The following is a 25,197-nucleotide window of genomic DNA, read 5'->3' on the forward strand; positions in this document are numbered from 1 at the left end:
AGTTGTGCTTCGGCAGAAGGGGCCTTGGAGTCAAAAAAAAAAAAGAAATATAAAGCAAAAAAAAGTAGCAAGGATTTGAGGAGCTACTGGCTGCTGCATCTACATCTACATGTGCTGCCATCAACATCCAAACAATAAACCAATAAACAATAACATTTGTCTTAAACTGTCAAACTAATTGATGCAGTCATCATAATAGCCCCACAGAGTGCTGTTACAGTGTGGTATTTGTATTTTTCTGGAGTTCAGATCTGAATGCCTCTTCCACCTCTGCCTGACAGAAATTATGGCTGCTTTCTAAAAACGTGTGAAAGCCTGGGCTGTTGTCTCATTTATAACTTTCCCAACTTAGAGTCATAGTTGACATAGCTTCTTAATTACCATTTTACAGCACATACTCATGTTAAGTGTTTTTTTTCCCAATAGATTTCCGTGTTTTCACGCTTTTAGTTGATTTTTAACTGAGCGGAGCGAACAAACACTGCGCCCACGGAGGGGAGTGAAGAGAGGAGGAGGGAGGAGTGGAGGAAATAGAGGAGGGGAGAGCATGAGACAGGGAGGGGAACAGAGAGGCGGGTAGTGGGAGGCCAGGAGTAAAAACATTAGTCCTCGTTCCTCTTCGTAGTTGGGAGACTTTTCTTGTCGCTTTTCAGGATTTTCTTTGGGGACACGCAGCTCAGCCGCAGGACGCACGAAGCCAGGACGCACGGTAAGAAGCTGTAATTTCTCTTTTTTTACTGACCTTGGAGGGGACGAAGTGAATGAGAGTGAGAGGTAACCGATATGCTGAGATGGATTTTGGGGAAGAAATGAGGAAGAGTGAAAGGCGGACAGGCGAGCAGGAAGCTGAAGTGAACGCCGGAGCGCCGTCTCCTTTCTCTGCTGTTCCTGCTGCCCTCCGGGGAGCCTTCAACCAAAGAAGTAACGGAAATAGTGAGTTAACGGAGGAGAAAAGAGTTGGCATGTGTAGTCTGAGAAGTAGAAATCTCTGCCTTTTTTTTTTTTTTTTTTTTCCCCCTGAGAGCAAAATAATCGTTTGTTTTTATTTCCACAACTACTCCAGGGTTACTTTCGTGTCGCGTTGTGTGCGTAAACTTTTTTAAAACTTCCTGTTCTTTTTTTTAAACGATCAATGTGTTTTTGTTTGTATTTGCTCTTAAAACTATTTTATCTTAATGACTGTTGCAGTGTGCAGTGTGTTGCAGGTGAAGATGACAACATCTTTATGAGAATAGTGATGATAAGGATGATGTTTATGAAAACTAGGATGAGTTATTGCTACATGATTACTCAGCGGGAGGTGGTGTAGTACTCATGCATATCCTTTATCAGTTGTGTAGATAATTTTCAATAAGGGCCAGACTGTGAAGTATTTTGTCTTTTCTTTAAATGATGAGCTGTGACTGAAAGAAGATATTTGTTTGTTTGTTTGTTTGTTCACTAAGATCTCAATTAGCTTCTGTTTTAAAAAGTAGCTACTCTTCTTGGTGTTTTCATTATTTTCATAAGCATTTTCTTATTCACATTATGCTGAGATATTCTGCCTTTCCTGGTGATGGTTGAGTATAATACACACACTTTTTCATTCATTCATTTTATCTGCGATCACTAAAAGAAAACACCAATACAGATAATTGGCAAATGTTGGCCTGATAATTGGCCAAGCCGATAATGTGTAGAACTCAGACATTTCAAGATAAATCAAAACTTTGACCCGCTGGTGGCGTTAGAGGGAAGGTCAAAGGGTCACCAAAGTCAGCAGGATTCATCATCAGGGGAACATGAATGTTTTTGCAGTGTCATGTGGCAATCCATCCAGCAGTTGTTGAGATAATTCAGACTGAACCAATGTGGATGACTGACAGGAACCAAAAAACAACCAAAACATAGAAAAAAAGGAAGTATTACAAACAGAAATGAGATTCATGAAGGAGATGTATTCTACAAAAGCAGCATGCTGCAAAATTGCAAAATGAATACGGTGAATTTGAGCATTTGTCTACAAGTTGAAGAAGGAGACAGATTAAGTAAAGATAGTGTGTGACAGTCAAAACACCGAATCAGAATTTGCAAAAAATGCAGAGATGAAGCTTATATGTGACTGAACTTTAGCAGCTCCATCCAAACTCAACACTGATTCCCATGAAAGAAGCTCAAAGGACAAATCCTTCAATTTTATCTCAATAACTCTCAGGCGGTGCACAAATGAGTCGAACATGGGTCAAAATCCAACTTTGTGTCACAGCTTGAAGGTCGTTTGTTGTAAGATTGATATGATGCTGCATCTGGGTGCTTATTGTACATGGAGGGAGATTATTAAGTTTAAAAGGTCAATCAAAATGTCGGGGTTTTATCGTGTAAGATGAGAGGAGGAGTGGCTCTGTGGCCTGAGAGGTCAGGTGAATTATTCAGAGGTTGATTGTTCGGGTCTTTTGGTGCGGCGCTCGGGGCTCGACACTGTATTGTGCCCTCGTGTCATAACTGCATCTCACTTTTCCTTTCTGGCTTTGTTAATGTTCAGCATCAGCGGGGGGGGAGAGGTCAAAACAGGCAACATCTCTATTCATAGATGCAGCAGAGTCACAAATCAGTTCTTAATGCGGCAGCAGAATTTGCTCAAAATGCTAGAATTTTCTCCCCAAATTATTATTTTCATTGTTTCAGACTCAAAATGAGATCTACTAATGGAGCTTCATTAATCAGTAACACACAGGAACACACTGGCAGGACGTCACCTTCTGTTTATTCAACCCAGTTGTCCAAGTGAGATCGAAGCTGTTTCTGTGGTCAGTTGCCTGGGTCCAGTCAAAAGTTTAACGATAAATTTCCAAAACAAAAGTGTTCAAACACCTGATTACAAGTAAAAGTCCTGCATATAAAAGTGCAGAAGTATCTAAATGAAAATTACCTGTCCCCTATAGCTTATACATTGTCATACTTTGCATATTATTGTGACTGATGCATGATGTTAATCTACTTTATTTACAGTTATGTGTGACCCATAGGTTGTTTCTAAATATAGGGCTCGGGCTCCTCCATATGGCCACAAGATAAATCTGTAGGGATGTAATTCTGCCTTCATGTGTTCCTTGAAAATATCTTAATTACCGTAATTACGAGCACATGAGCAACCCTCCAAAGTCGTTATTATGAGTGGGAATTCGGGGAATTTCGATGATGCCTGAGTTGTTATGACATTTGTGTGATGTTTTAGGGAAATGACAGAAATGTCGGAAAGCATGGAAACAGTGTCAACAACTGATCATAAAGAATTATTTATTTCATTATTTTGTTCCTAATAGCTGTCATTTACTTTTAGTATTTGCACATTTATGCATCTAATCATTCATAATCAATCATAATCATTTGCAAGCAAGCAAACTTCAAACTGTAAAGCATGATGAGGACTGATGTTGGTCAAAAAAAATAAACTCAATGAAAGCAGAAAATCATATTAATATAATAATAATTATTTTTTAAAAAGTGCATTTTGTACACATAGTGATACGAGTGAGTGTAATATTAGAGTGGGCCTGAAATGTTAAAAAAAGCAAATACATAGGCTTTATTCAAAAAACATGCAAAAGAGACACAAAAAAGATCACAGGTAGAGGCAGTAAGTCCAGCAGCACCAACACCAGAAGCCCCTCTCCTCTGCTGCTGTTAGAGGAGCTTTTTTAGCACCTCCCTCCCCAGCCAGGTGCAGTGCACCTCGTTAGGTGATGCAGCACACCTGGGCAGATCTACAGAGAAAGCAGGGACATCAGCAAAGAACACAAAAAGCTGCAACTGTAATCCAACTAATTTAGTAAGAGGTTTTGTGTTTTGCAAGCTCACCAATTTGTAACTACAGTTTGGTTTGGAGAAGTATAAAGTGGTGTAAGTGTTTGTTTTAGTGCTGTGCATTATTCACACGCCCCTGTTATCAGATGATGTAAACAAATTAAACGATAAAGCATAATATGAAACTATAAACGAACAATATATTTTGTCATATCGCACAGTCCAGAGTACCTCACAACTGTCCTTAACTACAGTTCTTGAATAGCTGTATGCAGTTTTCCACCGTTGCAGTTGTTTTCTGGTGGTGAAATTTACATGTAATTTGTGTCACATTATACAAACGTATGAGAGAATACATGCAGACTGCAAACTACAAACTAAGAAAAGAGGACTGTTTCAGTGGCTGCCCTTTATAGAGTTAATGTTTTTTTCTTTTGTGATCAAATTTCATAGCTGAGGCTCTAAATTAGCAGAATAACCAACAAACCCAAACAAGTATGGTCTGTGTTTTAGGGGCACAGAAAACAGGTGAACAGAAGAGACCATCAGCCTCCACTCAGGAAACCCAAAGCCTCTGCTCAGCATCTTCCTGCTTTGAAATAAATGTGATAATAAAGAAACACAAGCTGACTGCACAAAACAAATCAGTACAACTTGTTGTACTAAATTCTCATTTGTTATAATGTGCAGAATTACAGTTACAGAATTTTTATTGGCGTGCTCCTTTGAATCTTCTGCATCAGTTTCGCAGATGATGATTTCCTTTTTTGTGATCCAAGTGCAATCAAATTATTAAATGTGAACCAACTTTCTGGGTACAAACAGTCAATGAAATTCAATGCTGCAGAGATACTTGACATTTAGTGCAAAAGCTTAAAAGAAACCAGCATTAGCTCAACAAAAACTCAGTCCGTAAGTCTGTCGAGTTTTTTGTCAAGTCTCCTCAAGTTGAGAGAATAAGATTCAGAAAGCCGAAATATGAGATTTTTGCTCAAGCTGAAACATTTTCAGCGGACATGGATGCATTTTTTATCTGCCTCTCTATCATATTGTGTCGCGGGAGAATTTGAGTCTTATCGCGTCTTTTCAGTCCAACTACAAGGAAGGTGTTTCAGATGAGTTCATCATTCATGCATCATACACTTCTACCCTGATGCTGAGTTGCTCAAACACCATATTAACACCGTTGGACTTTAGGTTGTCATCAAAGCAAAACTTAGCAGTTCTAGTTGCTACTTTAGTTGCAATACCTTATTAATAGTTAGCGAATGTTAACCAATGTATGGAACTGATACGCGTTGAAAATAAAATTGAAAATCTTTGTGTCAATATTTAGAATTTTGAATATAACAAACTCCAACACAAAAGTTTGTTTAAATGCCTTTATGCCTTTTTTGAAACTCTCAACATCATAGGTTCCCAGCAACTTTTAAAAATAAAATTAAGTGAAAATTTAAATTAAAAAAAATCTCTCTATATATAATCAGTTATGTATTTAATAAAATAGCTCCCTGATGTTTTACAAAGTAAAAGTTCCTCCCATGCTGACACTTTCTTTGGCTTTTTAATTCATTTATTTATTGCCGATCATCAAAATACAACTCCAATACAGATTAAAAAAAGGTTTGATCAGTCAGGATTTGTCATTTTATGTTCTTTGGGATTTCCTTGATTATCAGCGAAACTAAAAAGCGACGTCATTCTAACCCCGGTTTCTCTTTATAGTCTGCAGCAGTTAGCATGTACTCTGCACAAAGTGGGTTTTCTATAACAGCTCTGACTGTATAGACCTCCACAGACCAAAGGCTCTGAGCTCGGGGTACGAGGGTGTCAGTTTCGGTTGAGCTGTGGTTGAACTGTGGGCAGTTCAAATCTAGAGTCCTCTGCAGAGTGAGAGTCATTTACTCATTGTTTGACCTAGATACACAACGTTATTCAGATTAACAGTACATGTTGGCTTTTTACTCAACAACAGTCCAAAGTTTCAGTTTGCTTTACATCTGCGTAGCATCCTGTTGTTTAGGTGTCCTGAAGAGTTGAGCATCCTTAAGGTGCCGACAGATGTTGGCAGTTATTTTTTCCAGCATTTTTTTAAAAAATCAGACAAAATAAGTCTTCTCTCAAATGCATCCATGTTGTCTTGTTGTCAAAAAGAGCTGAAACAGTTGGCATTTCAACTGTTGAGCAACTATTTTGATGATTGGTTTATCATTTTATTTCAATTTTTTTATTTAAAAATGCCCAAAATTCTACGTTCCAGTTTCTCAGATGTATTATTAGCTGGTTTTCTTTGTCTCCTTTGATGCTTTATTGAATGTGTTTGGTTTTTATCTTTTTAATATGTCAAGATCCTTCTAAACACAGCGCTACATATTCAATAGAAGTTGCTTTATATTGTTAAACCCTATTTTCTATGTACTGAGCGCTCACACAGTTTGGATTTCTCTCCAAGCTTTGTTTAAGATACTAAATCTCCAAAATAAATGTTGCCATTGTTCGTTTAGACAAACCGCTGATACATTTGTATATTGGTGAATGCGTTGAAACTTTTTTGCGGTTAACATGATTATTTTGTTCAGGCACATAAACTACTTGGTTATTGTTAGGAAAAAAAAAAACTTTGGCATAAAATGCTTAGTTTGGTTACAGAATTCCTGAGGAAGCGCAGTGATGTTTCAGTAGGAATAAAAGAAAAAAAGCAGAAAGCTTTGTGTGGCACCATTTTACTATTTTGAAATAGACAAATTAAAATAATTGTGTGTAATGTTATGTAATGTATCCGTCGTTAGCGGAAAAGCACAACATTTCCTTCGGGGTATAGGCTGACAGAAGTGATAGTTCATGACACTATAGTTTAAATTGGTAAATCAATAGTGAAAATTCTGTATGGAAGAGACATTTAGAAAGAGGATTTTGTATTATCGGCACATCAGTGACAGTTTTTTCTACATGTCGGATTGTGTGAATGACATGGAGGCAGCTGATGAGTTTTTCTCAGTAGTGCGTGTTTGAGCAGCTGCATGAAAGTTGCATGCTGGTCTAAAAAACATTAACCCCCGTCTTATAGAGGCGTACAGTTCGAGTCCTGTTTTCCATTGTTTCAAGTTGCTTGTTGGGGGCAATTAGCAAGAACTCGCTATCAGTACTTCCTGCGATTGTTGAGTCACTGTAACAGATTTCTGGGCTGAAATCTAATGGCAGATATGGTGAAACAACACAGACGCCCAATTTTAAGTGTTTTGCAAAATCAACAGTTGCAGGTGCAGTTTTTACATGAGAGCCACGTTTGGTTGTGGATAAAACAAATCCAGATAATAAACTTTTTCATAGTTTCAGTTTTGAGTCTGTGCTACTGTGCAATTTCCTCCCCTACCCTCCTTTGTATGGTTGCATTGGCCCATGATCTAAAGTACTCAGTAACAATACAGGATGTACTGTGTAATCCACAGAGAGAAGCTGACCGGGAAATCTTTGAAGGATAATGATGGATGTGCCTCTAGGGCTGCAACTAACAACTATTGTTATAAATAATCTGCAGATTAATTTCATAATTGGTTGTTTGGTCTGTAAAACCTCAGAAATCAGATGTCAGATGAGCATCAGAAGTCCTGTCTGATGGACAGTCTGAAATCCAAAAATATGCAGTTTACTGTAATGTAAGAGAATTACACGTTTACATTTTTACAAAATAGTTGCAGATTCATATTCTGTTGACAGAGTAGGGATATACCGGTTTTAAGGTATACCATGATATTAAATTTAACTATTATCACGCCATGTACATTTCTTTATCTACAATATTGAAAAAAAATGTCAGTTGGAGGGAGAATCTTACCTTTACTTTAGTTATTTTCAAAAGGTAGATTTTTTTGCACATGCTTTCATTTTTTTAAAAAAAGTTTCAACTCTAAATTGTGATGATAAAACATTTGTACAACCACATCTTACCCCTTGTTTTCATCAAATAAAGGATGATAATAATGATAATTCTGTAATACCATGATACTGTGAAACCGTTATTGTACCGTTAAAATCTCAAAACGTTGCAACCCTACGACAGACTAATCAATTCACTGAATAATCGTTGCAGCTCTGATTGACTCTAAAAGTTGCTTTATTGCTCAGAGTTGATGTGCTCCGAAAAGCCCAGAGTGGTCTGCTAGCTATTCTTAGCCGGAGGCCAGATAACACAAGTACCTGTTGATAGAGATGAAACAGAAAAGGCTGGAGGATTTTGGAATGCAGAGAACTGTAAAAACCAAAATGCATTTTAGTGTTTCAGATTTAAATAAACACCTTAAAGTTCCTCACAGAATACCTTGTTTGTGGACGCTTTATGAAGGAGATCTGTCGGGCAACTTTCAGTGGTTTCCAGTTTTAAACCAACTTCATATCAAAACAATGTGGGTAGTATGTGTAGATGAACTGTGATAGACTTCCTCCCATCCTACCCCTGCCTAGATTTCCTCCTTGCCACCGGCGAAACGATGCAAACTGCAAACTGATGCAGAACACGATATTCAGCAGAGTTTCGCTGGCTGTCTGGGCTGTTGCTTGAACCACAAGCTCTGCTGCTGCGTTTTGGTATTGCCCACCACACTTGCCGTCATCGTGGACAAATAATATAGAAGCATATCAAGAGACGACCTGCTCGTCAACGTTTCACAAAACATTTGTTTAACCACTTCAGTGATTTGTTCATTTGAAGCTGAACGAGAAATTATATCAAGGGTTGAATTAACATGATGTAAGAGGAGTTAATCATGGCATAATGATGAGTGCCGCTGCCTCGTAACTTAATAATACTGGTTGACATTTACTCAGGTAATGTAGCTAGGTAGTTTATACTTCTACTTCATGACATTTCAGTGGGAAATATTTAACGCTCTCCTGCAATAGATTTATTTGACATTGATTTAGTCACTTTTCATGGAGAAACTCGGCGGCAGAGTTATCATGTTTCTGAAAGTTAACCAACAACACTGTAGCTGACGTGACGTTACCCGGCTAATACCAACATTAGCTCCACCTTTGTCATTGTAATGCCGCTGATAACTGTAAGTAGGAAACTCTTTCTCCACTTCTTGAAGAAAATAATCTCGGTAAAGTCATACACACACTTATGAACGGGAATAATGCAGACCGATCATAGACTGTATGTAAAGACACAGATATTATATACAGAGTGGTGAAGTAATGAGTCCTAAAGTGCAGAAGTCCGTTAGCCTTTTAGCACTTCTGGTTCCCTTGTCTTAAAGTCTTTGGGTTTTTTTAATGGGTTTATTTGTAAAATGACCTAAATAAGGTCTGTGGTTAACACAGGCTAAACATATTGAGACATTTTGTTCTGCAACATAAAATACGTCCGCTTAAACACGATTTTTGAACTTTTAAGGTTTTACTCATCTTAAAAAAGGCAGTTGCTAATGAGAGGCTAACAGTGTTTGTCTGGGACATTAGACGTCATCACAGCGGACACAGAAACTCATTTAACCCGCTTATCCGTCTTTACAGCTTTACAGACTTGCACTCAAACTTTATGTATCTGTTTATAATATTTTTCAATCGTGATTTAACATGTTTTTACAGTGAAGATGTTTAATATGTCCGACCATGTAGTTTGTGTGTTGCCTAACAATAGTTTTTTGCTTCTGGCAATTTCATTTACGCTTTAAAACACACAAAAGCGGTGTTCCTTTGTGAAGATTATCCTGCTGAACAAAACATGTAAGTTTGCCACAGAGCTTATTTTTGGCAGTAACGGAAAATCTGATTCAAAAATCCCATAAGATTTTGACCATAAATCTATCACCACTGTATAAGACTGATTAACCAAAAAATCTGATGTGGTACTACCTGGTTTTAACTTAATACTTTTTCTCCATCTTGAGTAAAATGTCTTTTCTCTCTGTTTTCTCTGGCAGCACCAATTTCAAAAGTACTTGCATCTTTGTACTCCTTATACAGCCTAGTTTTGCAAAAGCACCATATTTAAAAAAAAAAGTCAACACGTCATGTTGGAAAGTTACGTAGATCAATTCGAGATGGGCCGTACTGATTAACCAGGAGAGACACAAAAACAACCTCAAAGAGAGGAAAAATAAACAAAAGGAAAGGGACAGCTAATGCAGTCATTTTTCATTCTGAGGGGCCACTTACACGGCAACGGTTCTTGCACGAAACGTTACATTTTTGTTTTGGCTTGTTTGTAATCACGGCTCTGTAGAAGAACAGCTTTGTGCACATGTGCGTGATTTTCTTCTTTGGTAGGTCATTACAAAGTTACATCACAAGCAACTGCCCTTTCAGTGTCTTGCTCCTATGTAGGAGGATTGGGGGGCGTTTTCATGTCTGTGCCCGTTGTCTCTGAATCCATCCATGCCTCTAATGTATGTTGCCTGAGAGGCCCTTAAAGTTTACCCAAAGCTTTTCATTTACTCTGAGAGCAAAAGACGCCATGGAGAGCCTCTTCAGAGCCTCTTCAGAGCCTAGACTTTCAGAAAGTTAGACTCCTCTCGTCTTGGAAACACAATAAGCAAACGTGTTCTGCTCTACACCTTTCTTTCCTGCAGTTCATTGAAAATAGATCTCATTTAGCCAGAGCTCTGTTTGCTATTAGACAAAACACACACACACACACACACACACACACACAGAGGAAACATGCTGAAACCACAGCAGCTGTGCTCATTGGCTTATCTGTTACTGTCGGACACTGTGATCTATGGAAAATATTATGCAAGAACTCCAATCTTCCCCAGTTGTTTTGAGTACATGTTGCTTTATTCAAGTCAAACACAACACACAGTACCAGTGGTGATGTTAGGTACATGTTTTACGAGCAATAATGGAAAAGCAAGTCCCTTATACATGGGAGCGGCCACGTATGAGGGTTTTCTGGGAGGTGATAGTCCATGATTTGACAGAGGAATTGTGGAGTTAAAACTTCTGGAGAGTTTTGGAGAGTTATGTGATGCAATAACACCACGTTTAGTGCCTGCTGCATCATGCCTGAGGGAGCCAGTTTCTACTGACACCCTTGATTGTTCATCATGTGACTTATAAAATCAAAATAGTGTTTATATTGTAGTTTTGCGAAATACGGCTTTCTTGAATCGACTGAAGTACCACCTCATAGCAAAGAAAAAAAAAAACGAGGACAAGACACAGCGTGTTCTTAAAATTATTCTCACTGGCTGCCACCATATCTTTTGCAAAACGAAATGCTGTTTTGTTGTAGTCTCAATAAGTGAAAAGATATCATGAAATTTTACATAAATTTTCAGCCGGAGAAAAGGCAAATTTCTCAAAATGTTGAACCACTGAATTCATACAGAAGCTCATTTAAATTTGTATGGATTATCACATAATATCAGTCATTTCTCATATTTAATCTGTTTGATCCTGGGTAGATGATTTTGGTGCGCTCTTTACTCAGTTTAAGAGATGTGACATTTCTATAATGTTTTGACTATATAAAAATACACATTTTATTTAACTTTCAGATGCATTTCCAACATACATGAATATAACCATAATTAGAACTATTAAACATTAAATGCCAGTTTAACCTATGATTTGTCAAACAGCACAGTTTTTTTGGTTACCCACTCAGATCACCACATGTGGATCCCAGAAACTCACTACAAAACCTATCAACGTCAGTTTCAGTAAATTACTGTGAGAACTGTTTTTCTTTCTGGGGGGAGGTGTGTGTTCACGTCATTACACTTGTGTATTTTTTGATAAGAGAGGTTGTTTGGACGTGGGTAAAGTTGGATATAAATTGGGTTGAATAGGTGGGGCCGGACTGCAGCATGTTTCAAGAGAGATTAATGATACTTTAATATACTCAGGCCCAACACATGCAGCTCTCCCCTTTTATTTTCACCAAAGTAGCTTTAGGTAAGAGATGTTATTGCTATGAACTGTATTTAGCAAACAATGTGTCGGTCCTTAGAACTTTATCAGGTTTTAATAAAAAGAACAAAGAACATTTAAAATCAAATACAGATAATTATGCATAATTTCGTGTATTATTTCATATAACAGCGAAAGTAGCTTTAGAACATATTATTCCTCATCTGTGACAGATTCAATCTTGGCATGCTCTTTATTAAAGCCATGTGATGTTTACACTGAGTGAAATATTCACTTCAATCGTCATGTTTTCTAGACGTATGAAAACTTTGATGAATTATCATAGCGTGTACATTTGTTTATCTACAGTATTTTCAAAAAGTACAACCAGAGGGGGGACTTTTTAAACATTCTGTCATAAGAAATGTGATTTATAAGTTTCAATTAGGACAATACTAAGGTGTTTTTCAACAAATTCCTGTTACAGTTTAATTTTCAAAGACGGTTATTGAACTGTGAAAATCTCACACTGTTGCAGCCCAGGTCTCCAGTCTACCAATAGCTGTATTTGAATCTTTTTGCGCCACGGTTTTACTCTCAGCCCATCCCGACTACCATGCCAGATTAGCAAACTTTCTGTGTCTGTCACCTGAGCCGCTCTCCTCCCGGTGAATGGTCAGTTCATCGTCTGCTCAGTTAGCACGAGCTAGCACAGTGGGCGACTAACATCTAACAATGAGCTCTTAAACGGTTCCAACAAACTCACACTCAGCCAAAATGGATCAACTCTGATGATAAACCTGTTAATAACTGGTAGGCATTGTAAGCTGTGTGATGTTTAGCTACTTTCACTGCGTGCGTGCGGCTAGCCTCTTACAATTGTCCCTGGCGAGGAGCTCACACGCCTGAAGCAGCAGCTAAAACCCACACAGTCTGTGGTGTGGTGGGTTTTTTTGGGGGAGTTTTTCCTTAGTCGATGTGAGGGTCTGAGGACAGACGGATGTCCTATGCTGCAAAGCCATCTGAGGCAAACTGTGATTTGTGATAAGAGGTTTTTTAAATAAAATTGACTTGACTTAACTTAACTTGGTGAAGCTAAGCAATGAGTTGGCAGATCAGTGTGCCGAGATGCCATCAAAACGGTCGAAAGAATGACTACGCACCACTTTTCTCACATTATGGTTATTGATTGACATACTCTGTTGGTATCCGTATCATTTCATGGGGTTCTGGTATCGTCATTTTTTTAAAAACGATACCCAGCTGCATCTACCCGTGATTTAAATGACGTTTTGAGGACGTAAGCCAAAGTGTCATCTGTTGTTAGAGTGAGCAGGGGAGGCAAAACCACAGTCAAACACAAAAGGGCTCTTCAGTCATTTGGATACACAGTCATCTGTGTACACACACACACACACACACACACACACACACACTCAAACGAAAAGGTTGTTTCTTTCAGCTGCAAACAAGCGTTCAGTTTTGATAATAGAGCACTGTTCAGTTTGGGAAACCAGAGATCACTGATCGGACAAGACGCTCATTCATCTGTGTGACCTCTGACCTGTTGAGCCTCTGACAGGTGGCTGTGACACTGGGGTTCTGTTACCCACCTTTGTCTGCCTGGAAAAGCATTAATTCCAGTGTTTGTTGCACTTTGAAAAGTAAAGGTTTGTGTGTGTGTGTGTGTGTGTGTGTGTGTGTGTGTGTGTGTCCCTGCATGTGTGCGTGCATGTGTGTGAGTGTGTGTGTATGTGTTTGTGTGTGTGAGAGAAAATAAAAGCAGAGACCGAGAAATAGGACATTTCCAAAGCATCACAGGGCTTCATTGGTAAATGGGGTTTAAATTAAACCACAACATGTTACAATTCACCTCTTCATATACCCACTTTGTTTTTTTTCCCACTGTGGCTTTAAAGCTCAACGTGAAACTGCTTTTACCTTTTTTGACCTATAAAGACACCACAAAAGCATATCCGGACACAGATTTTAGACTTAGTTTCCCAAGATTCAACTTTCTTTTTTTTTTAACAAATTTTGGAAGTCAGAACACCATGTTTACAATTGACCATGTTTGAAGAGATCTTAAAGGACTTTCTTTGTGGTTTTACTGTTTTATCTCATTTACTGCACTCACCAAACATTTAAATGCAAATGTTTGAGTTTGCTCCCATTTTTCTCAGGTTAAAGTAAAGATCTAACCTTTTTTGAGCACACAATAGATATATTTCTTTCAAATTTTGGCTGCAAATATGTTAAAATGTGTGTTAGTGAGCACTTCTCCTTTTCCAAGATAATCCAGCCACCTGACAGGTGTAGCACATCAAGATGCTGATTACCACTCAGGTGGGTCTTTGGATGGTCACAGTTAAAAGCTGCTCTAAAATGTGCAGTTCTGATGATGCTGTGGTAAAGGTGAATTTGGGTTTAGGCACCAAAAAAAAATTAGGATTAGGATTAGATTTAGGATTTAGGAATTAGGATTTAGGAAAACAACTCCACATATAAACAGACAACTTACTGTTTATCATTTGAAAGTGGTATAAGACAATTGAGCTCTGCTAGATTATTTTGAAGTATTACAAAAATAATTCAAAGTACTAGGGTAATCTAATGAAATATGTTACAAATTACATTTTGGGGTATGTATTCAGGAATGGAAAACATTTTAAAACACAGTGTGCAAGTAAGAAGCACTTCTAGAATAACTTTCATTACTTGAGAGCTGCGTTTGTCTTCCCGGCATCTCTATAATTAATTCTCTGGAGTCAGTTGTGTTTCTGTGGTATGTCTGTCGTAAAGCCTGGAAAGTCTGTGTATCTGCCAAAACCAAGAGAGAGAAACTCCGAAACAGCTCCCCATTAATCTACACTCACCACCGTTTTGACATTCAGATTTTAAACCCTCGTTAAATCTTCATGATGACTGAAGTGAGTTTAAATGTCTGTTTTTTCCTGTTGAAGAAGTTGGAGACGCCTCGCAGTGTCGGGTCACATGACTCCGTGTTTGGCTGTGGAATATACTGGGTGGTTAACTTAGAGTGAATGAATAGGTGGACTGTTTGTTTTGGGGTTTTATGGTGGGACTTTGTGAAAGCGTGAATATAGTCTGAGTCTGTTTAGTTGTGTTACTATGTTTGCACATGTAAGATGACACAAGAATGTACCCAAAACACCAGAGGGAACATGTGGACACAGATATTTATACACACACGTAGAAACAATGATGCAGACAAAACACACACTGTCTCGACCATGTGTGTGTTTTCCAGAGACTCGGCATTCCTGTTAAAACACAAACATTCTTCAGCAAACACATGTGGTTGTTATTTATAGCTCTAGTGCTGACGTCACCTTGGCAACCAGCACTCAAAAAACCACGGTTTCCTGTCCGGGTATCCTCAGCATAGGCAGAGGGCACATGCACGCACACACACACACACGCACACTTTTTCCCTCACCTATGATGACATTTACTCTTGTAAATTTTCTTCAGCAGTTTGTGGCTTTTGTAAAACTTCCCGTTTTTGCACAAAAGCACAAACACACCCAAAAAAAATCCTGTATATACTAAACCAACTGGCCGAGTAATTTATTAATCGTGCTCAGTTTCTCAAACTTTCCTCATACAAATGACTAACTTTTCTCTTTCTCATTATGACTACACACCAAATTATTCAGAACTTGTTGAAAAATTAATAAAATCAATACATAGTGGCATATGTTTTGATCATGGCAGGCCACCACAAATAAATAAAAGTGTGGGACACCCTGGATGTGTTTTATCTTTAGTTTTCTTTCTCTTTTGGAAAATTTGGTTATATTGCACGTGTTGCTTGTGAGTTTTTTATTGGATATCTTGATATAGTTTTGCTGTTGTTGAACATGTACCCCTATGATTATTTCATCAAGAACTTTCTCACTTTTTCTACTCTTCATTCACCTGAGGCATGCAAGAAAAACAAAGTTTGCTTCACAATGTAACACGGGGTGAATAACTGATTCACAGGTGGTTATTTGGTCGGTTGAGTATTCCTTTAATTGGTTTCAGCATTTGAGTTTCGGGCCACTGATAAAAACTCATGGTGCAGGGCACACTACAGCAACCACCAGTGACTACTGATGATTGCTGGCTTGGTGTGTCAGGGCTGTAAGAGAAGAAACCTCTAAAATAACAGTGGTATACCAACAGCCACTTTTCGGCTGAGACAGACCACAGATGGACAGACGTGGCTCTTGATTTTGAAGTCTCGCTGTCGGAGGGAGCAGATAGCAGAACGAGTGGATGTCTGTCCTGAGAGGGGAGTCTCCCTCTGAGTCACTCTGCCCTACATGGGAAAAACATTAAGAGGCTCATGGGCTGATGCAAACCTGGAGTAACAACTTTCTGGATTGAAAGCAGGAAGTGAAAGCAGATAAATATCCATGTAGTGGAGCGAACGTAAACACTCAAAGCTTAAAACTGGACTGAGAAACAATGTTGAGGCTTTCTTTCCTGTTCTTCACGTGTTTTGTTTTTTAAATTCCTTTTGCCTGCCACTTCAGGATGTTCTTTATATACACACTTTCGTGGGTACCACAAATTCCCCCACGAGTGCTTGATGTATTGCCCAAGATCATTTTGTTGTGTAGTTCAATTAGATGTGAGGGGAAAAAAACGTACCAAAGCCACCAGTTTCATTTTAGTGAGGAAAAGAGCATTTCTGATGCAGAAATAATCTTATTGTTTCTAAAAAGGTTTTTAGGTTTTACCTTTTTAAAAGGTTTTAAAAAGGTACAACCAGCACTGCTCCCAGTCGACCACACACAACAATAACTGACTGCACTTGTACAGCTTAATACCACAAGTGCAATTTCACTTTCACCCATGCAACTGTGAACATTCTTTATTTAACTGTTGAGTTTCTCAGCGTTGTAAATACTGTATATATTGTTTGTTTATGTCGTCCTCTGTGCTATCTTCATCCTGCACGTTTTTGTACTTATTTATTAATATAGTTTATTTTGCACAATCTTTGCTATCCCTTTGCTGCTGCAATGTTGGAAATTTCCCCACTGTGGGACTAATAAAGGATTATCTTACTTCACGCTTAAAATGACCATTTGTGAATCCCCCAACCTTTGTTGAAAATAGTGAACATATTAGCCCCTTTCACACTTCCTGTTCAAAGGAGTATTTGGGAAGTACTGGGCATACTACTGTATAAATAAGTGTTGGATTAGTTGTGCTCAAGTTGTGTTAGAGTGTTTAGATAGTTGTCGATCAATGTGGTCGATCAACAAATCAATGTTTTTTTCCCCACTAATTCAGTGTAACTTGATATGACTAATTTATTAACAAATGGCCATTTCTTGGGTGAAATATTCCATAAACGTGACCCTGTCACTTACAAATGATGTACCCTTTAACAACGAAGACTCCACCATTTAGATGTGGTTTACACTGTCTATACCTTGCCTCAAAAACTTTTCCAGTCAGAAATAAAATGTGTTTTGAAAAAAACCCAGCTGTACGAGGAACCTAAAACCTGCTTTAACCTCAGTTTTAAATGCTATACGAGTGGGGAATGATTACTTCATAGGGCACATTACGGAAAATGTCCTAATGGCAGCTGGCGGGCATTAAGTCATTCTCACTTTAACAGCAGTGTTTAAACTCTCCAGTTTCCAGGAGAAAGCCGATGTTTGACAGGAACAGTCTGGGGTGTGTGTGTGTGTTTACTCTTGTGATAAAGATATTTCTCAGATTTATCCTTTTGCTCTGCTGTGACGTAACAGCTGTCTCTTCTTCTCCACAGAGCGGTATGATGGATAGATAGCAGGAGGAGGAAGAGGAAGAGAAGATGTCGTTCTTTGGCGTTGACTGTGTCAGAAAGAAAGAGAGAGGTACGTCTTCACCACTTGGATTTTATTAGTTATAAACATTCAAATTACATGTTTGACCTTGGAGGCAGCAGTCGACGAAACTTGTTCCTGTTGTGACGTGCTTTGGATTAAACCTAAAAATCATCTCTGATAATTAATGATAATTTCTGTCTTTTCGAACCAGAGCTGGACAGGAAACTACGTGCCAACGACCGCGAGTACAACCTCTCCTTCAAATATGCAGTAAGTATTCGTAAGTGTGTATGAGTGTTGTTGCTTGCACTGGCACAGTTCATCAATGTGAGGGTGAATTATCCTTTACAAAACTTCTGAAACAGAACAGGGGATGTACAGCAAATGCAGCCCACATACCTTATAGACAAAACAGCTCTCTACCACATTGTCAGTACAAATATTTAGAAGAGAACTTCTCCTTTTGGGGTGTGTCTTGCGACTTGTGAGTCTGGCCGTTATCAGGAAACTGGACGTCAGCCAAAGTCAGAGTTGAGGTTGTCTCTGGGTAAACTTATGCTCCTTAGTTTGTACTCTGTGTTGCTGCAGTCAGAACTATGTATTTCTGGTTTCAAAGAAAAATAAATGCATATATTACCCGTTTTTACATCATAAATATACATCTTGATTATTTTTTAATTTCAGCATACATAAAGTAAGAGGTGATATTTCTAAACTGGCAAAGTCTGCTACGTCCATATGGAGGATGATTTTATTCAAAAAAAGAAATGTAAATGTCCGGATTTGGGGACCTCAGAATTTCATCTCTGCTCTTTGCAGATGATGTGGTTCTGTTGGCTTCATTACATTGTGACCTCCAGCCTGCACTGGGGTGGTTTGCAGCCGACTGTGACGCAGTCTAAGGCTGTGGTTTGCTGCCGGAAAATGATGTCGGGAGAGAGTTGCTGCCCCAAGTGAAGGAGTCTCGGGGTCTTGTCCACGAGTGAGGGTCAAATGGAGTGTGGGATGGATAGGTGGTTTTCTGCAGCATCAGTAGCGATGAGGGTGCTATGCAGGACTGTCGTAGTGAAGAGAGAGCTAACCTTGAAGGCAAAGTTTTCGATCTAGTGGTCCATCTACATCCCAATCCTCACCTATGGTCCTGAGCTTTGGGAAGGGACCAAAAGAATAACATTGCAGACACAAGCAGCTGAACTCAGTTTCCTCTGTAGGTTGTCTTGGCTCAAGCCTTAGAAATAGGATGAGGAGCTCAGACATCCAGGGGGAGTTCGGAAGGGACCAGTTGAGGTGGTTTGGTCAGTTGAGCTGGAAAGTGTTTTTTGCTCAGCCCGTTGCCCCTACGGCCGAACCCGGATAAGAAGATGATAATGGATGGATAGAAATGTGAATAAATTATTTTGCAGTACTATTAAAGGATGATCAAGGCATATTGAAATGTTAAACATTTGGTTCACATGATGTATTTATCCTTTGCTCTTCCTTGTCATGATTAAACTGAAAGCAGCTATTTTTTTTAAACACTATCAGCATTTAAATGCCACCCATCTTCTTTGTCGCTTCCACGTTGTTCCCAAATTACAAGTCAAAGCAAAAGTCGGGAGAATGACTTCCAAAATCGTGTGAATGCAGCAGGATACATGTCAGTGTAATTATAAATGTACACATACTGTAAGTACACATATAAACACACAGAATATGACACTATAAAAACCTGAAATGGGAAATTGGAAAAGCACATTAGATTATTTACCACAACCTTTTTATATTTAATTTTCCCTTTCAGTCATATTTTGGTTAAAATCATCCTCCATGCAACTCAGAGGAAATGAAACTTGTGGAAAAGACCATATAGGGTTTAAACACCCATTTCCCCTGCTTGTTTATTTTAACATTGACAGCCCGAACAAAATCCCTGGTTTGTGGGCGGTGGTGATGTTGTTGATGAAGAGATGCAGTGATAAACTGATGAGAGAGTCACAGTCCGGCTGCGTTTAAGAGCTTTCAGCCTTCTGATAAGATCCACCTGGCACAGAGCAAATGCCTCCCACCAGATTACACGCTCATAAAGTCAAACATCTGCAAAGAACTCCCACATAGACCAAATGAATGGTTCACAAAGTTTTATCCCAGAAATTTCTAACATTTGAGGTATTCTGAAAGACTTCTTTTTAAGCATAATTTATTAGGATCTGCTCTTTGGTTCTGCTTTGGTCTGAAACCAAAGAACCCCTGAACATTTGGGGCAGATGCATCCCCAAAGTTTTATGTCATAAATGCATAGTCTGGGTCTCCAACATTAGGAACTGCTGGATGCTATTTTGCATATGTTGGGCATTTTGCGTAATTTACCTAGTTTGTCTAAATGTGAATAATCAGCCACCATTCAACCAATTTGGACATAATTTATAATGTAAAACTTTGGGGTACTCAACATTTCCGGGCTCACAATGGGGCTCTGTAGGCTGGTAAATGGAAAATGGAAATTCTCTGCACACTTTCTTATCAGTTATATGTGGATACGTTACCAGGATAATCATGTGCCCACCACAGAAATATGCATAATATAGAGGAAATTACATTACCTCTTAGGCAATATCAGTGAAATCAGACATAATATAAGAAACCTTTCTCAGTGTAATTCATTGATAAAAACATAAAAATAGTGCACTGAGCCAGATAACCAAACTGATAATCCCTTATTGGCCAAAGTCGTGTATCTTGTGTATTTATCCAGGTGATTTTACTACCAGGGGGGGTGACCATGCGCTAATAGACTGGTGTCTGTGACATCTAGAGAACAGTTGGTATAGGATGGAAATATGTGAACAAACCAAGTAGAAAGCAATATATTTAGGATTTATCAACATGTGTGTCTGCTTAAAAACTAACACGTATTACAAAAGGAAAGCTGACAGTTTTTGAAAATATATGGGGGAGCTTCATGGACCTTTTGAAACGGGATGTTGATGGGGGTCAATGTAACCGGGGACAGCAGTGGGGTCAGGACAATCTGACAGAAGAATGTTAAGTGTTTTAGCCCATGTAATCTGTTAGATTTCTGTGTATTTTAACTACAATTAGAACATCTGTTTCTTACCTGTCAATTCATTTTTTCTTTTATTGTTGCTTTGTTTTGTTTTGTTTAGTTTTTATTTTTTTATTTTAGCTTTTGGTGTACCTTTTCCTTTTTTTGGTGTGTCATGTTTGCTCCAGAGTTTGGGGGAATTCAATGTCTTGCTCAAGGACAGTGAGGCAAATTGCTTTCTTTCATGAGGTCAACAACCATGGCACTTTTGGTTAAAAGGAAGGCCTCTGTAACAAATGTCATGCCTGCAGACAGAGTGTCCTGTAGACATTTCCTGACATAATATTTTGGCCTTTGAATATCTAAGGGACCACAAACATATGCAAATATTTGTTCAAGCCATGAATGGGATTATATAACAAGGTGTCTTATCATCCCGGATGCACAGTGCTAGATTTCCATAATGAAGGTTTTATGAATTCATAAAAACACAGTGTGTCCAACTGAACTAATGCCTCACACGTTGAGCACCAGACCTCATTTTTCAGCTGGTTGTTTGTTTGTTGCCAGTTTACACCCACCATTCCAGTTGCTGTGTTTTGGCCTATTTGTATGATTGTTTGTTTGTTGTGCTATTATGAAATGATTTGCATAATATTTAATGGATATAGCTTTATAATGGTTAATCCTTTTACTTATTGACTGTATGAAGCTAAAGAAAATAGGCTACTAAATTAATTTGAGAAATACACAATTGAATGATTTGAAATTTTTGAAAGATCTGCTTTGAAAAGGTAATTATTGCAATCATGCATTGTTACTTTTGACCATAAATCAAATAATGGAGATTGCTTCATTACTTAAAAGAAACAAACTTGCTGGCAACTGTGCTAACGCTAGCCCAGTTAGCTACTGTTGAATTGCTAGTAGCATAGCCCTGTTTATGGTATGTCATTTTCAGGTTGTGTTGTTTTTATATAATTTGCCCCAAGTCTACAAAAAGTGGTTGAGATAGTGTTGCTACTTAAACTCAACAAGCTTGAGGCCTACATGTCTGTTTCCTCTGAACAAACAGCTGCCATCCATTGACTCATTGATAAACTCATTCAACTGTAACATTTATTGCAACAATTATGTCAATTATGATAGTGACAGTGAAGATGAGAGGTCACAGAACAAATGTTTTTCTGACCAACCTCGAGAATTTTTCTTTCCTGTTTTGATAGTTGTTTGACCTCAGTTTCAAAAGGAGAAAACATATTCAGCATGTTAACCACCAACACACAAGAAACTCGAATCCAGTTTTAAGTTCCTCCAACACTAAATTAGGATGGATTAGTGTGTTTGTATTTCGCATTAAAATGTGTCACAACCTAAAATTATAAATGAATCAGTGTGGTGCTACAGATGTAAAGGAGCACGCTTATTTTGAACAGACCCCAGCAAAAGCCACATCGTCATTTAATTTTGTTTTTCAGTGAAAATGAAATGGAAAACTATACTTACCACTCAAATCGGGATTGTGATCGCAATATTTGTGAAAATAATTGCATTATGATTTTTTTTTTTTTTTGGCATATCGTGCTGCCCGAACTGAAACAAAGGTCTGAAATATCTTGAAAGGGCCCATAAGTTTATTCAGTACAAAAAAAGTCTAAATATCTTAAGAGCCTGAGTATTTCAGCATTAATATATTGGTTTAACACTAAATCTTATTTTTCTGTCACTTCTTCACCCTCCCTTTACGCCTCTTCCAGACTAACGCCATCAAGACCTCCAAATACAACCCCTTCACCTTTCTACCTCTCAACCTCTTTGAGCAGTTTCAGAGAATCGCCAACGCCTACTTCCTGTTTCTGCTGGTGCTCCAGGTGAGGGAAACAAACGCACACAGAAAACAGGCAATGTTATCCAACTGTCAATGCAAATTTTATGGAAAATGCTGACATGTCTCAAATAATAAAATGCAAATTAGTTTCTCAGATTGGTTGAAGACACTGAATATTTGACACCTTTGAAATTTAAGATTCAGAAATAACATAACATCATTATGTTGGAAAATGATTTTGACTCCAATGTGGGAAGATAAAACAATTACTAAGTTTTCTGGAACCATATGAAACCATGACAGACCTGTCATAGACTTGTTTTGTGACAATGGCTGTCAAACATACTTGCAAACATGTCATCCAACACAATCGACAGTGAGTACATTCTCAAAGTGAAGCTGCGTGTTAACCAAGCAGGAAATGGATGAATCAAGTTCAGTGAGATAAAGGAAGTGTAATATCCAGTACAGGAAATTGCCTCATCGTGTGCAAAACGGTCATGTTGCACCACAGAGGACGCCTGCTGAGGCTGCTGCTCTGCTGGCAGACAAGGAGAAAATGAAGCACAAAAGCAGTTTTGAATGAATAATAATATACACATTCATATATTTGCTGTAAATGTTTAAATCCATGTTTCCTTGTTATGCATCAGGATCAATCAGGTCTTTATTGGATCTGTAAAATGTTTTGGGATTCACATTAAAAAACAATCAGTTCTTGAGTGTCACATGCCTTAATGTTCAACTGATTGCTGTGATTGCTTGTTGTCATATTCCCTTTCTCACCAAAACAATTTGGATTCCCCCTCTGTTTATTCGTTTTTCACTAGCTATTCTATGCAAAAACAAACTTGAACTATGTGTGTGTCTTCTTCAGGTGATTCCTCAGATCTCCTCACTGTCCTGGTTCACCACAGTCGTGCCTCTGGTGCTCGTGCTGGCAGTCACTGCTGCCAAGGATGCCACTGACGATATCGTAAGCAAATGAGTTTTATGTAGTATTTCACCTTTCATCAATTCAATTTCCTTCAGGATTAATTAAAATTAATCTTATCTAACACATTTTATTACTTTCATTTTATAGGTATTAGTAGAGTAAACAGACAAAGTAAAAAGCACACAGAAAAAACTCATACCTCCACTAAGGCCAAATCATCCTAAAAATGTAAATACTTTAAACCTATAGAAGCCTTGGCACAAACATCAAAAAAGGAAACATGTAATAGTCTGAATCTAATCCTAGAACATTCAAAGATAGTCTGGCAGGAAGTACATAAAAGGTGTAAAATATCTCACAATAGTCAAAAATATGCACCCATATGGTACAATACTAAAATAAAAATAGGCAAACAGACAATTTATTGGGCACAGTGGTTAAGACATGGTATCAGAATACTAAATGACCTATATGAAGGGGGTAATTTTCTCTCCTATAATAGAATGAGGGAAGTTTAATCTGGAGGGACATGGCCATCTTTGGAAATATTTACAGATTAGAAGCTGTCTTAAGGATAAAATTCACTTTTCTCAAGTTAAAAACCCAATAGAGCAGTACTTTCAATTGCCAACAATGTATCACAAAGCATCGAAGTGGTATGAGCTATGTCCATGGGTAAACAACAATGGCTGTCAAAATCTTAAGATTATATGGGAGAAAGACTTTGGTTATACATTTGCCGAAGAAACATGGGATGGAATTCTTTCCAGCAGCGGAGAAAACATCAGAGAAGCCAGAGGCAAATTTATCCAATACAAAATACTTCATAGATATTATTACACCCCAACAAGACTCAATAAAATGGGTCTAATTAAAGACAGTTTAAGTTGGAAATGTAAAGCAGAACATGGTACATACATACATGCATTTTGGGAATGCCCCATGGTGTTTCCCTTATGGAGAAATGTTCTGGAATTTATGAGTAACTGGTTGAAATTTGATCTGCCCACATCACCAAGGTTGTGTCTTCTTGGGGACAGAACAGTAGTGCCACAGTTAAGTAAATCTGCATTTAGAGTATTAATAACTGGCGTAACTACCTGTACCCGGATGATTCTTAGATGCTGGAAAGAACCTCAAACTCCCACACTGAAAATGTGGAAGGAACAAATAATGGAAATAGTTGCATGTGAAAAGATGCTGGGAAGACTGAGCTGTAAAAATGACATGGTGAAGGAACAATAAGACAGCCTTAGTGGATATATATGGGACTTGACCTTGGCAAGAACATGAGGGTGTAATACAATATTGTGCCATTATTGTCATGTGCTAATGCCCACCAAGTTATAATGAAATAATGAGCACTACTGTGTCAATGTCTGTTTGGCTACCTGCCTGTTTTTATTTATTTTAGGTTGTTTTTGTTTCTCCTGTTTGTATAATGATTATTACTGACAAAATCAATAAAACTTCAAATTCCAAAAAAAAAAAAAAAAATGTAAATACTTTCCCAAAAAAGAAGATTTAGAATTAGGCTGGCATCAAAATACACAAAATGGGAAGAATCATGCAATACCAGATTTTTTTCAGCTCTCCGATTTAATCTTTGAAGCTCATGGAAGAAGAAATCAGTGCATCAGCAGACATCACCATCTGAACCAGGCTGAGTAGAGAACGCTACACAGCCTCATGTTCACACCTCTTAACTTGTTTGGTCTAAAACAAGCGTTTATCAGTCTGCTCAGTTTCAGATTGCAGTGGCTGCTGTGTCTCTGTTTGATTAAGCTTTAATCCAAGCACATTTTAACTCACGTCGACCATTATTACGAGAAGCATTTCTGCACACTGAAAATACATTACATTCTTTGCATTCAGTCGTTTAATCAAGGGCTTGGTCCCGTTACCGTAAAATTACTCCTCAACAGAC

At 38.2% G+C, this 25,197-nt stretch overlaps 1 protein-coding gene across 2 annotated transcripts in view; it reads left to right on the forward strand.

Moving 5' to 3' along the window:
* The first annotated feature begins 583 nt into the window (after positions 1-583).
* The window catches only part of LOC121944006 (phospholipid-transporting ATPase ID-like), a 43,808-nt gene continuing 19,194 nt past the window's right edge, over positions 584-25,197 (forward strand). The window contains exons 1-5 of one of the 2 annotated variants that reach the window (XM_042487652.1): positions 584-709; positions 17,441-17,528; positions 17,692-17,750; positions 22,263-22,376; positions 23,211-23,309. In XM_042487652.1, the coding sequence (XP_042343586.1) occupies positions 17,486-17,528; positions 17,692-17,750; positions 22,263-22,376; positions 23,211-23,309 (315 nt within the window). In that variant the 5' untranslated portion in view covers positions 584-709; positions 17,441-17,485. Of the gene's footprint in view, positions 710-909; positions 934-17,440; positions 17,529-17,691; positions 17,751-22,262; positions 22,377-23,210; positions 23,310-25,197 lie in introns of those variants that run through there. The other variant, XM_042487653.1, reaches the window with a different exon arrangement.

The sequence above is a fragment of the Plectropomus leopardus genome, chromosome 6 (genome assembly GCF_008729295.1).
Source record: "Plectropomus leopardus isolate mb chromosome 6, YSFRI_Pleo_2.0, whole genome shotgun sequence".
In the NCBI taxonomy this organism is placed as follows: domain Eukaryota; kingdom Metazoa; phylum Chordata; class Actinopteri; order Perciformes; family Serranidae; genus Plectropomus; species Plectropomus leopardus.